Genomic DNA, 13,565 nt, shown 5'->3' with positions numbered 1-13,565 from the left:
ATGTATCTCCATTTTGTTGAGAGAGAATAATAAATCATAAGCAGCTATGAAGATGTTGTTTAGCCGTTCAGTCGTGTCCGACTCTTCGTGACCCCATGGACCATAGCACGCCAGGCACTCCTGTCTTCCACTGCCTCCCGCAATTTGGTCAAACTCATGTTCGTAGCTTCGAGAACACTGTCCAACCATCTCGTCCTCTGTTGTCCCCTTCTCCTAGTGCCCTCCATCTTTCCCAACATCAGGGTCTTTTCCAGGGAGTCTTCTCATGAGGTGACCAAAGTATTGGAGCCTCAGCTTCAGGATCTGTCCCTCCAGTGAGCACTCAGGGCTGATTTCCTTCAGAATGGATAGGTTTGATCTTCTTACAGTCCATGGGACTCTCAAGAATATATGAAATATAAATATACTCAAGAATAGTATATGAAAATACACATAACTAAAAGTTCAGTCCTATGCATATTTTACCTAGCTGTCCCACTGCATTCAGTGAGTTATACCGGTAGTCTTAGGAAACATGCACAGGATTGTAGACTTAATCTCTTGCTACCAGTTCCTCTGCTGTAATTTATATTTATTTAGATAAGATTTTTAAAACCTATACACATAATTTAAGATGGTTTACAACAAATAGATCAGATTCACATTAAAACCCCGGTAAAGGCAAAATACATTCAAGAACAGTTGAAAAGAAACAGGAAGCAGAGATAAAACTGTCTCTTCAGATAGTCCATCAGTAAAAGCCAGCTGAAAGAAAAGCATCTTCACAAACCCATGGTAAACAAGAGAATGAACAACGTAGGCTTCAGCAGACAACATGTTGCACAATGTGGGAACTGCCTACTGAGAAGGCCTTGCTATCTTCACAGTAAAATAAGTCTCCCTGATGGATGGGAGTCTCTCCCATAGCTTAGCAACATACAGGCTGGTGTAGGAGAAGGCATTCCATCAGATAGCTTAGACCAGAGCCATTTGGGGTTTTAAAAACCATCTCTGATATTTTGACTTTTACATGAAAATAAATATGTAACCAGTGCAGTTGTCACAGGATAGGTGTAGCCTTATCCAGGGGTCAGCTCCCACAAACATTCTTGCTGCTCCATTCTGGATTGGTTGAAGCTTCCTGCGGTCTGCAAAGGTACCCCCCATGTAGAGTCCATTGCCATAGCCAGGTCTGATTTACTTTCATGCAAAGATGTACATGATAATATAAGCATACTGAGAATATTTGTTTTGTTGCAAAATAGTGTCTTGGCCAGGATCATTTTTATATCTAGTTTTGCTCAAGGTCTCAAAAACTGAATTCCATTTTGTTCAGCTGACTCTTGAAAGAGGTTGCCTTATTGCTTTCATCAGAAATTTCAAAGTAAACGCATTGTGTATTGAACTTGTGGACCTAGAAATCCTTGGTGCTTTCTATTTTGGAAGTCTTATTGTTAACCACAATGTAAAATATGTAACTGAAGATTCATGCAGAAAGCTTTTTAATGTAATATTTGGTTTCTATTTCACCAGAAGGTCAATGCTTTGTTTAACAGCCCGTGCTTTGTATCAGGTATAGCATGAAGTATAATATCCTAGTTTAAAGTTTTGAAAAGAGTCTCCATTTTTATACAACTTTCTATTTTGAAAATATAAACCACATGGATTTTTTGCCTTAGTGTTCAGACACCTTTGAAGAAAAGAAATACAGGTTTTGCACCAATTGTAGTCACATCAAGAGTTCACTCATTTTTAAAAAAATAATTTTTATTTTCCATTATCATATATATGCAAAAAAATCAGCAAATCTCAAAACAAAACAAACAAAAAAGACAAAGACAAAAAAGTAAAAAAGCAAAAGAGAAAGTAAGAGAAAGAAAAACATCTTACTTATATCATTTATCATAACAATATAATTATGGACTTCCCCAACTCCCCCCACTCTGGGTCCCTTATATATAACCATTTAAGCACTGTTCACAATTAATATCTTAAACCTTATTATAACTTACACTTAACTTTTCTATTCTACTTTACACATAACAATTTTATCATTTTTAATAATCCACTATCCAAATCTAATCCTTTCCACTTTCCCATTATTTTATCTTATATTTCTTCCCTTAGCTTAACATTTTTTACCAGAAATGTATTATAATTCAATTCTTAAAATTCTATTCTCCTTTCTTCAATATTAATATTTAGATCCATCCCCCCTTCTGCCGGAGCCAAATTTCCCAGACATTTCAGCGAATTCCTTATGTCAAACCAGTTTCAGACCGTTTAAATCCACCCATTATAATATCCCTTTATTAATCACCCCATTCCCACCCTTTCCCACCAAAACCACCGAATTTGTTTCCACATCTTCTGCCGCCTCTTCAATACTATGCCTGCTTCCCACTTCCACTGTCTTTGCCTGCATCCCACTTCCACTGTCTTTGCATTGTTCTTTGATTCTATGGATCGAAACCAGTCCTTTACATTATCAAGTTCCAGTCCAATTTCATTTTCCCCCTTTTTCTGTCCAGTTCACAGTGCAAACCCTGGACTCCCTCTCTCACTAGGAGTCCAGCAGTATACACTTTCTTTTTTGAGGCCTCCTTGTATCCAACCTAAGTCCTGTTCCACATCTCTCACTTGTGGAACATTGTATCCTTCATCTTTTTCCTCTTCTTCCAATATTTGTGTTTGAGCATCTTGCATTTCTTCTTTGTCCATTGGGGTCATTTCTTTCTCAAGTCCATTTTCTGCACTATGACAATCACTCCTTTCTCTCCACAGTTTACTAGTCTCAGCTGCTTGTTATTCTCATCCAATTCCTGTTTAATTTCCAAGAGCACCACAAAAATCTTTTGCCAAGCCAAGTCTTGTGATGATATTGTTGTGGCTACAGCCATCTTAGGTATCTCAAATTTCATGTGAGTCCAGCAGATTATACGGCCAGAAATGGCAGGGATCAAATTCCATCTTCTCAATCACCATTTTTAAGTCCAAACTGGATGTATTCTTCCTTTAAAAACATTCCCCCCCCCCGCATAACTTCTAGGGTCTTAATCAAAGTTTCTTCAATACTTTTTAAGCAAATTCTTTATTATTACAATATTCTCAACACCATTCACTGACCCGGGTCCGACTTCCAGAGGGACTTACTTTTAACAATACCACAATTTTTGCAGGAACTTCCACTTAATTCAAACCTCTCCCCTGTGCCTGCTACAGAGGAGGGTTTTTAGGTCCACTTTCTAGTAAATTGAAAGCTTCCCACTTTATCAGCTTAGTGGTTAGCTCATTGCATCACAGTCTCTCAAAAGGGGGCAATCGACTTCCTTTTTAAATCACCCCCTGTAGCCAATTCTTTAATTAAATTTCAAAAAAAACACCCCTTTTTACTGACAGGTTCCAATTTGTAATCTTTACTTGAAAGAATCCACCGCTCTCCGCTGTCGGCACGTAGCTTCGCTTCGCGAGGGTGACGATTGCGCTCAAAATGGCCCCCGCAACTTCCACTCAACTCTCTCCGGGGCTCTTAGGCTTACCGGGGAGTTGAGGAGTCGCAGAAACGGGGCGCTGCCAAGCACTTCGTCCCCAGGGCACTTGATCTGGGGCTCTTTTGGGGTGGCGCGTCGCTATCGCGCCTCTTCCCACCCCCTCGCGGAGCCTGGTTGCCTCGGAGCTCGAGGCAAATCCCGTCGAACAGCGCTGGCGGTAGACCAGAAGTCCGTCAAGAGTTCACTCATGTGGATAACTGATTCATGACCATAACTAGCCTGAGATGACAGACTAGTAAGTTCCATGCAAGAGCTGGAAGAGAATACCAAGGATGGATGCTGGTTCAGTTTTCATCACGTAAAGCTGGCCAAGTGTGACAAGGAGTCAACGTCCATTGGGCATAAGCTAATTCGGGCTAATTTGAACTAATTCAGGCTTATTTCATAGGATTGAGGCTGTTAGACAAGTTCACTCAATGAAGCATGTGACAGTAATGTATGTTACTCTGGAGGAAAGAAAAGATCTGCTTGGGAAGGGCTGGTATCTCTAAGCCTTCTCCTTCATGGTAATGTCTGTGTATAATGAGCTTATTGCTAGATTGGGCATCCTCTCAACTTGCAATAGTAGCAAAGCAGTGCAGATAGGTTAAATGTGCTAATATTGAAAAGAACTGAATGATACATTTTGGCTCCATCCTATAGTTACAAATAGCTAATTTAAGTGAACAGCACTAATTTAGGTGAACAGGTTCACATAAAAATGTTACAAATAGCTAATTTAGGTGAACAGCACTAATTTTAGTGAACAGGTTCACATAAAAATGATTTGGTAATGCAGCTCTTCTAAGTATTGTGAACTAGGCATAGTCCAAAGCAAGTGCTGCTCTGACTGCTTAACAGCATTAACAGGAAATAAAAGCAAAGTACATGTGAACATTGAAGAGATACAAATGTGATTAAATAAGAGGCTGCATAGTACCGTGTTTCTCATATTTTAAGGCATCCCCAAAAAATAAGCCATGACAGGATTTCAAAGGGTTGGTGAAAAATAAGACATACCCCGAAAATAAGCACTATCGCAAAGCCCCGACCGAGTGAGAGGCGAAGCCGCGGGACCCAGCAGGAGCTCCCTGCCTGCTTCCCCGAGCCGTAGCGCATCGGGGGACAGAGCCGAAGATCGGCGGGCGCTCCTTGCTGGGCTTGACAAGCCCGGGAAACAGCGCCCGCCGATCTTCGGACCTGTGCTGTGTGACAGGCGGGGGGGAAGCGGAGATCGTTCTCCGCTCTCCCCCCACCCCCGCCTGTCACCGAAGATCGGCGGGCGCTGTTTGCTGGGCTTGACAAGCCCGGCAAACAGCGCCCTCCGATCTTCGGCCCTGTGCTGTGTGACGGGCGGGGGTGGGGGGAAGCGGAGATCGTTCTCCGCTCTCCCCCCACCCCCGCCTGTCACCGAAGATCGGCGGGCGCTGTTTGCTGGGCTTGACAAGCCCGGCAAACAGCGCCCTCCGATCTTCGGCCCTGTGCTGTGTGACGGGCGGGGGTGGGGGGGAAGCGGAGATCGTTCTCCACTCTCCCCCCACCCCCGCCTGTCACCGAAGATCGGCGGGCGCTGTTTGCTGGGCTTGACAAGCCCGGCAAACAGCGCCCGCCGATCTTCGGACCTGTGCTGTGTGACGGGCGGGGTGGGGGGGAAAGCGGAGATCGTTCTCCGCTCTCCCCCCACCCCCGCCTGTCACCAAAGATCGGCGGGCGCTGTTTGCTGGGCTTGACAAGCCCGGCAAACAGCGCCCTCCGATCTTCGGACCTGTGCTGTGTGACAGGCGGGGGTGGGGGGAAGCGGAGATCATTCTCTGGTCTCCCCCCACCCCCGCCTGTCACCGAAGATCGGCGGGCGCTCCTTGCTGGGCTTGACAAGCCCGGCAAACAGCGCCCGCGTGCACTTTATTAAAAAATAAGACATCCCTTGAAAATAAGCCTTGTCGTGTTTTTTTGAGGAAAAAATTAATATAAGACATGTCTTATAATATGAGAAACACGGTAGGGGCTTTTTATTGCATTTAGTATTCAGGGCTTTTATTTTTCTTGTCAAGCTACTACATAGTGCATGATGTTGCAACTGTTTTATTTCTCAATCTCCCATCACTTTTTTTTTTTCCTTTTTAGTGGCATTGGTCGCAACTGGCCCTGGGCTTCAGGAGGAAGCAGTATTTTGGCAGAATTTGGAACTCTGCATTTGGAATTTATGCATCTAAGCCACTTATCTGGAAATCCAGTGTTTGCTGAAAAGGTCAGTTAAGAGTTTTTGCCAGTAGTTGCATCACACTTTTGGAAGTGTGACAATTGCCAATTGTCGGGAATATCTCCATTTTTGTTCTTTGGATCTTCTGGACTTATTTTCAGAGAGCACTTCTTTCAAATGTTTTATGAATGTAGGATGATAGAAGTGTACACATTGAAAGAGCTTTCTGTTAAGTATCTTAGGTTGATCTTGTACTGCAAACAAGGGAGAGGAAGCGTGTGTGGATTTTCTCTGCATTAGGTTTTTTTGTATCCAACTTAGACCAAGGTCTAAGTTTAGTAGTTTTACAGGTAGTAATCATCCTTAAATCATGCTGTGCTTGCCTGTTATGGCACAACTGTTTTAGGTGCTGATTCAAAGGAAATGTTTTCCAGCTAACTTGAGTGGGGGATTAAAAACACAGGGCTCATTAGGTATATTTCACCCCATCAGAGGAAGCTCTGTGTAGCTGCTTTTGCAGTGAGGCTCTCTCCCTTGCCTCTCCCTGTGTGCCCCTGCACCCATGAAATTGGCTCTGAAGTGGTTGGGTGATCCCCTAGAGTAGCACATGGTGGGATGGACACCCACCTGGCAAGCTAATATAGTTGCTCAGATGAAACATTTGTAATAGCCTAACATGGAACACAACCCATAATTGCCCCCAATACATTCTGTATTACAAATATAAGCTTCATTTGTATATAATGATAAGCAGTTAACAAATTACCCTGTTTGTCCAGCCCAAGCTCTTCCACTTCTCTGCTCTCTTAGTAGATCAGGTAAACAAACCACAAAGGGCTACTTTATGTTTTGTCCAAAGCAGCACTCTTGGTTTGCTTCTCTACCTCCTCTCCCTCTCCTCCAAACCACAATCTGCAACTAAGAACAAACCTTGGCTTCGGGTTTAGAGAGTGAAGCAAATGGCTGGTTTGGATATAATGCTAAGCCAACCAGTTTGTGGTTTGTTTCCTTGCTCAGCTCAAGGAGTAGCAAAACAGGATTGGTAGGACAGCAAGCAGCTCATGCACAGGTTATTTGCGTTTTTTAACTATAGTTACTGAATACCCAAGTTCAAATGCAGCCATAGGTTCTCAAACATATATTGAGGAGTTACGAAACCAGGTTACTTTTCAGCTAATGTTCAACACTAATCTAACAAGAAGTCATTACTTAGCTACACAAAATAGCTCTGGACGATGTCCATTCCTGTATGGGCTGTGTGTGAGAGTGGGGCAGGGGGAGAGTGCAAGCCAGTATAAAATGATGGCTTGGATCCTAACAACTCATCTGCAAATGGAAGGGTTGCTTCTGTTTATATAGGCAGCTGGGATCCTGCAGAAGGTCCGGTTGGAGTATGGGCAGGGCAGCATTTTTGTCAATCTCCTCTTCCCATTTTGTTGCTTCTCATGATTTTCAAGCAGATTTTCAAGGGGCTGCAGTGGGAAGGAGAGAGTGGCAAAAAGCATTTCCTCTCTTCCTCCTTCCTTTTCACTGTGGAATGTGTCCCAAAAGCAAAACTCTGCTCATGAGACTGTCAGGAGAGGTTTAGTTAGAATATAATCCAGTACTCTTGAAAGAGTTGCTTCCCTTAAGTTTGAATAGTCATACGTTTCTTTTCTTTTTGCAAAGAATAAATTCTTTATGTAAAATACACCAAAAAGTGTGCACATGAAACACCATGATTTTGTTATTTGCCATAGGTTATGAACATTAGAAAAGTTTTAAAACGATTGGATAAGCCAGAAGGTCTTTATCCTAATTACCTAAATCCGAGTAGTGGTCAATGGGGTCAACGTAAGTATATCATTTTCACTGGCGGTCTGCGCACATTTCAGTTATTTTGTTGAAAGACAAAACATTTAAAAGACTTTTTAAAAAGGTATTTGAACTATACTGTCCATGTGGCTTTTCTTTGTCCCTTCATTACTTGTGTTTGTTTATAAAATGTACACTAAATATACTCTGAACCAAAATTATTATTATAGTTTTGTTTTCAGGAAATAGAAATGCATTTTCATAATTTATAAGTGGTTATAGCAAAGTTGTCTTGTTCATGCAAGCAAAATGAGCCTCCCCTCCCTCTTCCATCTCCTCTGGAGGGTTTTGGGAACACTCAGAAAAGAGTGTGGGGCTGCATGGGGGGAGAAGAGGGAGGGGAAATTATCTTGTGCAGGTGGGACTCATTTTGTGAATGGGACAATTCTTTTGGACACAGTTCATTACAAATGCAGCAGTTAACTTGAGAACACGTGTATTTTACTTGCTAGTTATAAATATTTAACAAAAGATTTACTGATACAAGATTTCAAAATTCATAAAGTGTTCTCATAAAGTATTATCACAGACATGTTTGTTTGATTTGTTGCTCCAGTTGTAAATCTGGATCAGACTCAATCTGATTTTACAAATTGACTTGCATTACAGAATAAAACTACAATAACTTGCTTTTTTGACATAGAAACATATAAACTGGGGGCATGATAACCTCTCTAGAGGGGAGTAACTGCCTAGTTGCAGATGCATAGCTGCAGGTCTTTTTGTGCTGTACACCTTTAAAAATTGCTTTTCAAAAAAAAGTAATTAAAAAAATTAGACTCAGAAATGACATGAGAAATGACATGATTGAGCACTATGTTTGCTGATAAATTATGATAATATTGCATTCAGTAGGCTGTGGCCACAAAGTTTGGCTGGATGACAAATACAGTGGTACCTTGGTTCTCAAAGTCCGTTACAAAACCAAAGTGGAGTTTTCCCATCATAGCTGCCAAGTTTTCTCTTTTCTCGTGAGGAAGCCTATTCAGCAGATGGGAATTTCCCTTAAAAAAAGGGAGAACTTGGCAGCTATGTTTCCCATAGAAAGTAATGCAAAACGGATTAATCTGTTTCAGACTTTTAAAAACAACCCTTAAAACAGCAATTTAAAAACAACCCCTAAAACAGCAATTTAACATGAAATTTACTATCTAACGAGACCATTGATCCATAAAATGAAAACAATAATCAATGTACTGTGCTATAAAATAAATAGAAATTAAAATTATTATTATTATAACTGCACTGATGATCGTCATTTTGGATGGGGGGCTTTTATCCATTTCCGCAGCCACACAATCAATCAGTAGCTGAACTGGGTTCCACACAGTTACAAAAACAAATTAACTGAAAAACCCCCCAGAAACAAAAATGCAAAATAAATAGCAAAAACAAAAGCGCCAAACTTAATCCGTTCTAGAAGTCCATTTGACTTCTGAAATGATTGAAAACCAAGACACAGCTTCTGATTAGTTCAGGTGCCCAGGAAACAATAGCTGACAGCCACACCAGACGTTCGGCTTCTGAAAAACATTCGAAAACTGGAACACTTACTTGCGGGTTTTCGGCGTTTGAGAACCAAGGTACCACTGTAGAAATAAAAAGGTAAAACACCTCTAGGCTACAAAACACAAGCTAGATCCTTCTTGTAGTTTGTGGTTGGGATAATCAAAATGCAATATTCTTAGCAATGAGAAGATAATAAAATAAAAAATAGGCAAACATTTCAAAACAAACAAACAAGGAAACTGGGATTGTTTGACAAACGATAGAAAACAAACACAAGCTGAAGAAATGCAACCAAACCCATCAAACGCTTTATAAGAGACAGGACTTCCAAAAGTGTTTCTCATTTTAAGACTTCTCATACACACCAGGAGCCTTCTAGGTAGCCCCGCAGCATGCATAAAGCAAAGTCCAGCTCCTCCCTGCAAGCCTGTGATTAGCACATGTTTGGTAGGAGGAGATCTTGCTAGCCTTCCTCCAGATCCCCTTCTCTCCACACTGGAATTCTTATATGGTGTTGTAATTATTAATTGAAACATTGGCCTGGCTTTCTGTGAGACCGTTTGGAGCTACAGATTGGCCTAAATCTGTACAAATATTTTTGGGACAAGCCAATCTGCCCTGTAGTGATTTGTTTCTGCTTCTACCCAATCTGGGCAGGACACAAATCAACCTGATTCAGTTTGGACTTTGGGCTTTGGCTGAATCTGGTGCACACCCTACCTTTTACTAAATACCACCAAAAATGTTGACACTGGGTTTTACAGAATATTGAGACTGAAGCAATAGCCACTGTGAGGCAAAATATTTTCTACTACAATTAGACCAGCAGTACTATAGTTCCGAATGTCGGAACTATTTTATTGCTATTGTTCCTGTACATTTATTTAGCCTTTGTTACTTCAGTTGCAAATTGAAAGTGATTTTCAGCGTCATGGGTCAATTAGATTTGTCTCTAGCAATCATGGATATAATAGCAGGACTTATTATTGATGAGACTCTGCTTGTGCTATTTAGTCTGCAAATGTCAAGAGTTTCTGAGATAATTCATTTAGGAAACCGCAAAGGTCATTTAAATGCTGCTATTCAGAGATCAACCTTCCATCACAGAAAGTGCACTCATTCTTCTGAGAAAAGCTTCTTTCTTCTTTGTATTGTGGACACTCGTGTAATTAATGAGGTATTTCTTTACTTTTAAAAAAAGTGTTCTGTTTTGTTAGTTCTTCGTAATTCTGTCTTGCCATCACAGAACATTTCTTTGGAAATGAATAGCAAAGGTAACAGTTCAGAAAACTAAATACCAGGTCACAGGCTGATAGTTAAAAGATCCACACTGTGAAGGTGAAACTTTTAATAGGAAAAAGTAGGTCATATTACTTGTTTGGTTTTAAGCCTTAAAGAGTAAACAAGCATGTCTGTGCTTTCAATTTTGAAGGCATAATTTGGAAAGGAAGAACTTCATGAAGTTAAATAGACTTCTTCTTTTCAGGATATTTGGCATAGGTGTGAAAGGGAAAGCTGCCCCCCATCCCTCCCAGAATAGACATAATCCTCAATTTTCCAGATTTCATTTAATATAAATAAATTTCTGGTCCACGGGGCACATTGCTCCAGCATTCCGCTCATTAGCTTTGTGAAACACTCACTTTATTCTTCCTTTCACTGTTTTGCTGTGATTGAAGTCACAGCAATGGCTGACATTTAGGAAATTTGTCATTACGGTCAATGACCAGAATTTTTTTGCAAATATATAAAATATCAAGCAAAACAAAATAGAGAGCCCTAACAATAAAATCACTAGTAACTGTATCATACTCTAAAAGCACCAGACACGAAAAACAAAATGGTGTTTACTACGGTACAATTAGTCCCTGGTGACTAATTTACATGCAGCAGCACAATATTTAGCCACCTTAGAGGAGGTAGATGCAACTTGCAAAATTGAACAACGTGACTTAAAATCAAACCTAGAGAGTCAACTTAAAATTAGACTGGTTCACCTTTTTAAACCCAGATGACGGTATGCATTGGATTTGAACCATGTGTCGGTCCCACCTAAAGAATAGAAAGAATAGAATGAGTTCATCATATCAGGTTGAATGGGAGGGCTTTTTAACTATGTTAGGGGTAGAGTTCAGCTAAATAGGCCAAATGCTTGACATTCTTTCATTCTCGCAGAGCACTATATTTTGAAGTAATACAATACAGAGTGATTGGATTTATATATAATCAGCTTAACAAAAAGTGTTGTTTGTAGAGCGCTTTTCTTCTAAATGATGGCTTACAGCCCAATCCTTTGCATATCTACTTGGAAGTCAGCCTCACTTTGTTCAATGGCAATTATACACCTAGATAAGGGTACGCAGGGTTACAGATTAAAATAATTTCTTGGGTTTCAGGCTTTACTGTGCAAAGAGTTGTTTTGCAGTTCATCTTTAAAATTGGGTGGGGAGTGTGCAGACCCTTAAATTGAAGGTGAAATTAGTTTAGAGTGCTCTTCTGTTTGTTTCTTTTCAGATCATGTGTCAATTGGAGGGCTTGGAGATAGCTTTTATGAATATTTGCTGAAGGCATGGCTAATGTCAGACAAGACAGATGAAGAAGGCATGCAGATGTATTATGATGCTGTTCAGGTAAATGAAATATATAAATTAAGATTTTCTAATATGAAACACCTTCTAAAGAAAGGGGCTTTGCAGCAAGTGTTAAGTGTCTGGATTGTTTAAATGATTTCAACAATAAATTTTGATTGAATATGTATTCCTTTAAACAATACTTCTAAGTATATTCATATACTTTACATCAATGTCATTGTTCCTAATTTATGAATAGACCATGCTTTCCTCCTACATCTATCTTCACATTGTACTGATTATGTAGGTGTGTCCAGTGGTCAGATTCCCAGTTTCCCTCTAGTTGTAAGATTAGCTGAAGCCTGTTTATCTGTGAAAAGAGGTACAGTACTAACAAAGCATATTATTTACTCCATGCTTAGCACCGGAAAAATTCCCAGGATTGAGGGTCCTTTCAGAACGGTGTGTGATAAGGGCATGAAGGAAGCAGGTCTGCTCACACAAAGAATCTCTTGAACCAGACCTACATGGTTATTAAACATTTGTCAATTCTGTATCAAAACATCATGACAGCACATTTTTCAATAGCTTTTATGTTGACAACATTAGTTGACGGAATGTGTGTAGTTGCCTTGCAGGACCCCCCCCCCCTCGCAAATGGATAAAAGGAACAGCAATAACTAAATATTGAAAATCTATTATTTCTGAATGAAGCCCTTGCTGGCTGTTGTGACTAAAATGTATCTTTGTGACTGTTCAAAGATGGTGGATTTTTTAAAGCAAAAATAGCAGGTGCATGGTATGTGGCAGTCCTGTACTAAACGTAGCCCTTTCCCTCAGGTAAAGGGAAGCATACGTTGGGCTTCCATCTTTTTAAGAAGTTTAATCAGATATGTCAACTAAGCCCATGCTGTACAGAGGCCACTGCATATGTGAAACACCAGTAACATACTGTGTGTGCCAAAATCTGCCCTTGCCATGACAGCTGCTCATTCTTCATGAAATACTATACCAACCTATGGAAGTCGCTTAAGGGGAGGGGGACTGCTAAGAAGCCCCTAAATCTTTTCACATTAGAGTTCAAGAATGCTGGAGTAGATACTATCTGGATCTGGCAAGTTGTTTATTTTAAGTATGTCAGTAAGGCCTAGCATTTTGCCCTTTGTCGCTATTTGCCTCGGTTCTTCATGTCGCTCCCTGAAAATGTCACTTCAGGCAGTAAAGACCGACACGACTTATTCAGCTCCTTTGTACACTCCTTTTCCTCCCCTGCTTTCTATTGATACAGGCACCTGCCTAGCTGGTTTCCTGCTTCTGATGTATTTAAAGACTATTTTATTGTTTGTCTTAATGTTTTTAGCAATATGCTTCCTTTTTACAACCATTACCGTCTGCTAGCATTTTGGTACAAATTTGTTTTTCATATTGTTCTAATTTGGGAAACACTTCTAGTTTCTGAGGGAAGCCTTCCTGTCTCAAAAGAGCTTCCTTCATTCTTCTTGTTAACTATGACAACATCCTCTGGTACCCTTTCTGATCTGCAGTATGCATTCTGGCTGAGCGTCTATTTCTAATACAGAAATATTTTTGCATTTTTCTAGTCTATCGAAACCCATCTGCTCCGAAAATCTAGCACTGGTTTGATGTACATTGCTGAGTGGAAGGGTGGGCTACTTGAACACAAAATGGGCCACCTCACTTGCTTTGCTGGAGGGATGTTCGTTCTGGGTGCAGATGGAGCACCTGCTGATAAAACTGGACGTCACATTGAACTTGGTGCTGAAATTGCCCGCACATGTCATGAGTCTTATGATCGCACAAGTAAGCATTAAACTTTGTGGAGTAGCTCTTCCTCCCCCCCAAACTTGCCCATTTCTATATTGATGGTTAGTGCTGCTTCTGCTCTCAAATACCTTTGTCAGA

At 40.6% G+C, this 13,565-nt stretch overlaps 1 protein-coding gene across 1 annotated transcript in view; it reads left to right on the top strand.

Moving 5' to 3' along the window:
- MAN1A1 (mannosidase alpha class 1A member 1) overlaps positions 1-13,565 on the top strand; it is a 60,111-nt gene that overhangs the window by 36,214 nt on the left and 10,332 nt on the right. The window contains exons 6-9 of the mRNA XM_035109187.2: positions 5,634-5,757; positions 7,449-7,542; positions 11,587-11,702; positions 13,244-13,463. Of these exons, the coding sequence (XP_034965078.1) occupies positions 5,634-5,757; positions 7,449-7,542; positions 11,587-11,702; positions 13,244-13,463 (554 nt within the window). The remainder of the gene's footprint in view (positions 1-5,633; positions 5,758-7,448; positions 7,543-11,586; positions 11,703-13,243; positions 13,464-13,565) is intronic.

Source organism: Zootoca vivipara, chromosome 3 (assembly GCF_963506605.1).
Source record: "Zootoca vivipara chromosome 3, rZooViv1.1, whole genome shotgun sequence".
In the NCBI taxonomy this organism is placed as follows: Eukaryota; Metazoa; Chordata; class Lepidosauria; order Squamata; family Lacertidae; genus Zootoca; species Zootoca vivipara.
This window is presented reverse-complemented; position numbering and strand designations above follow the sequence as displayed.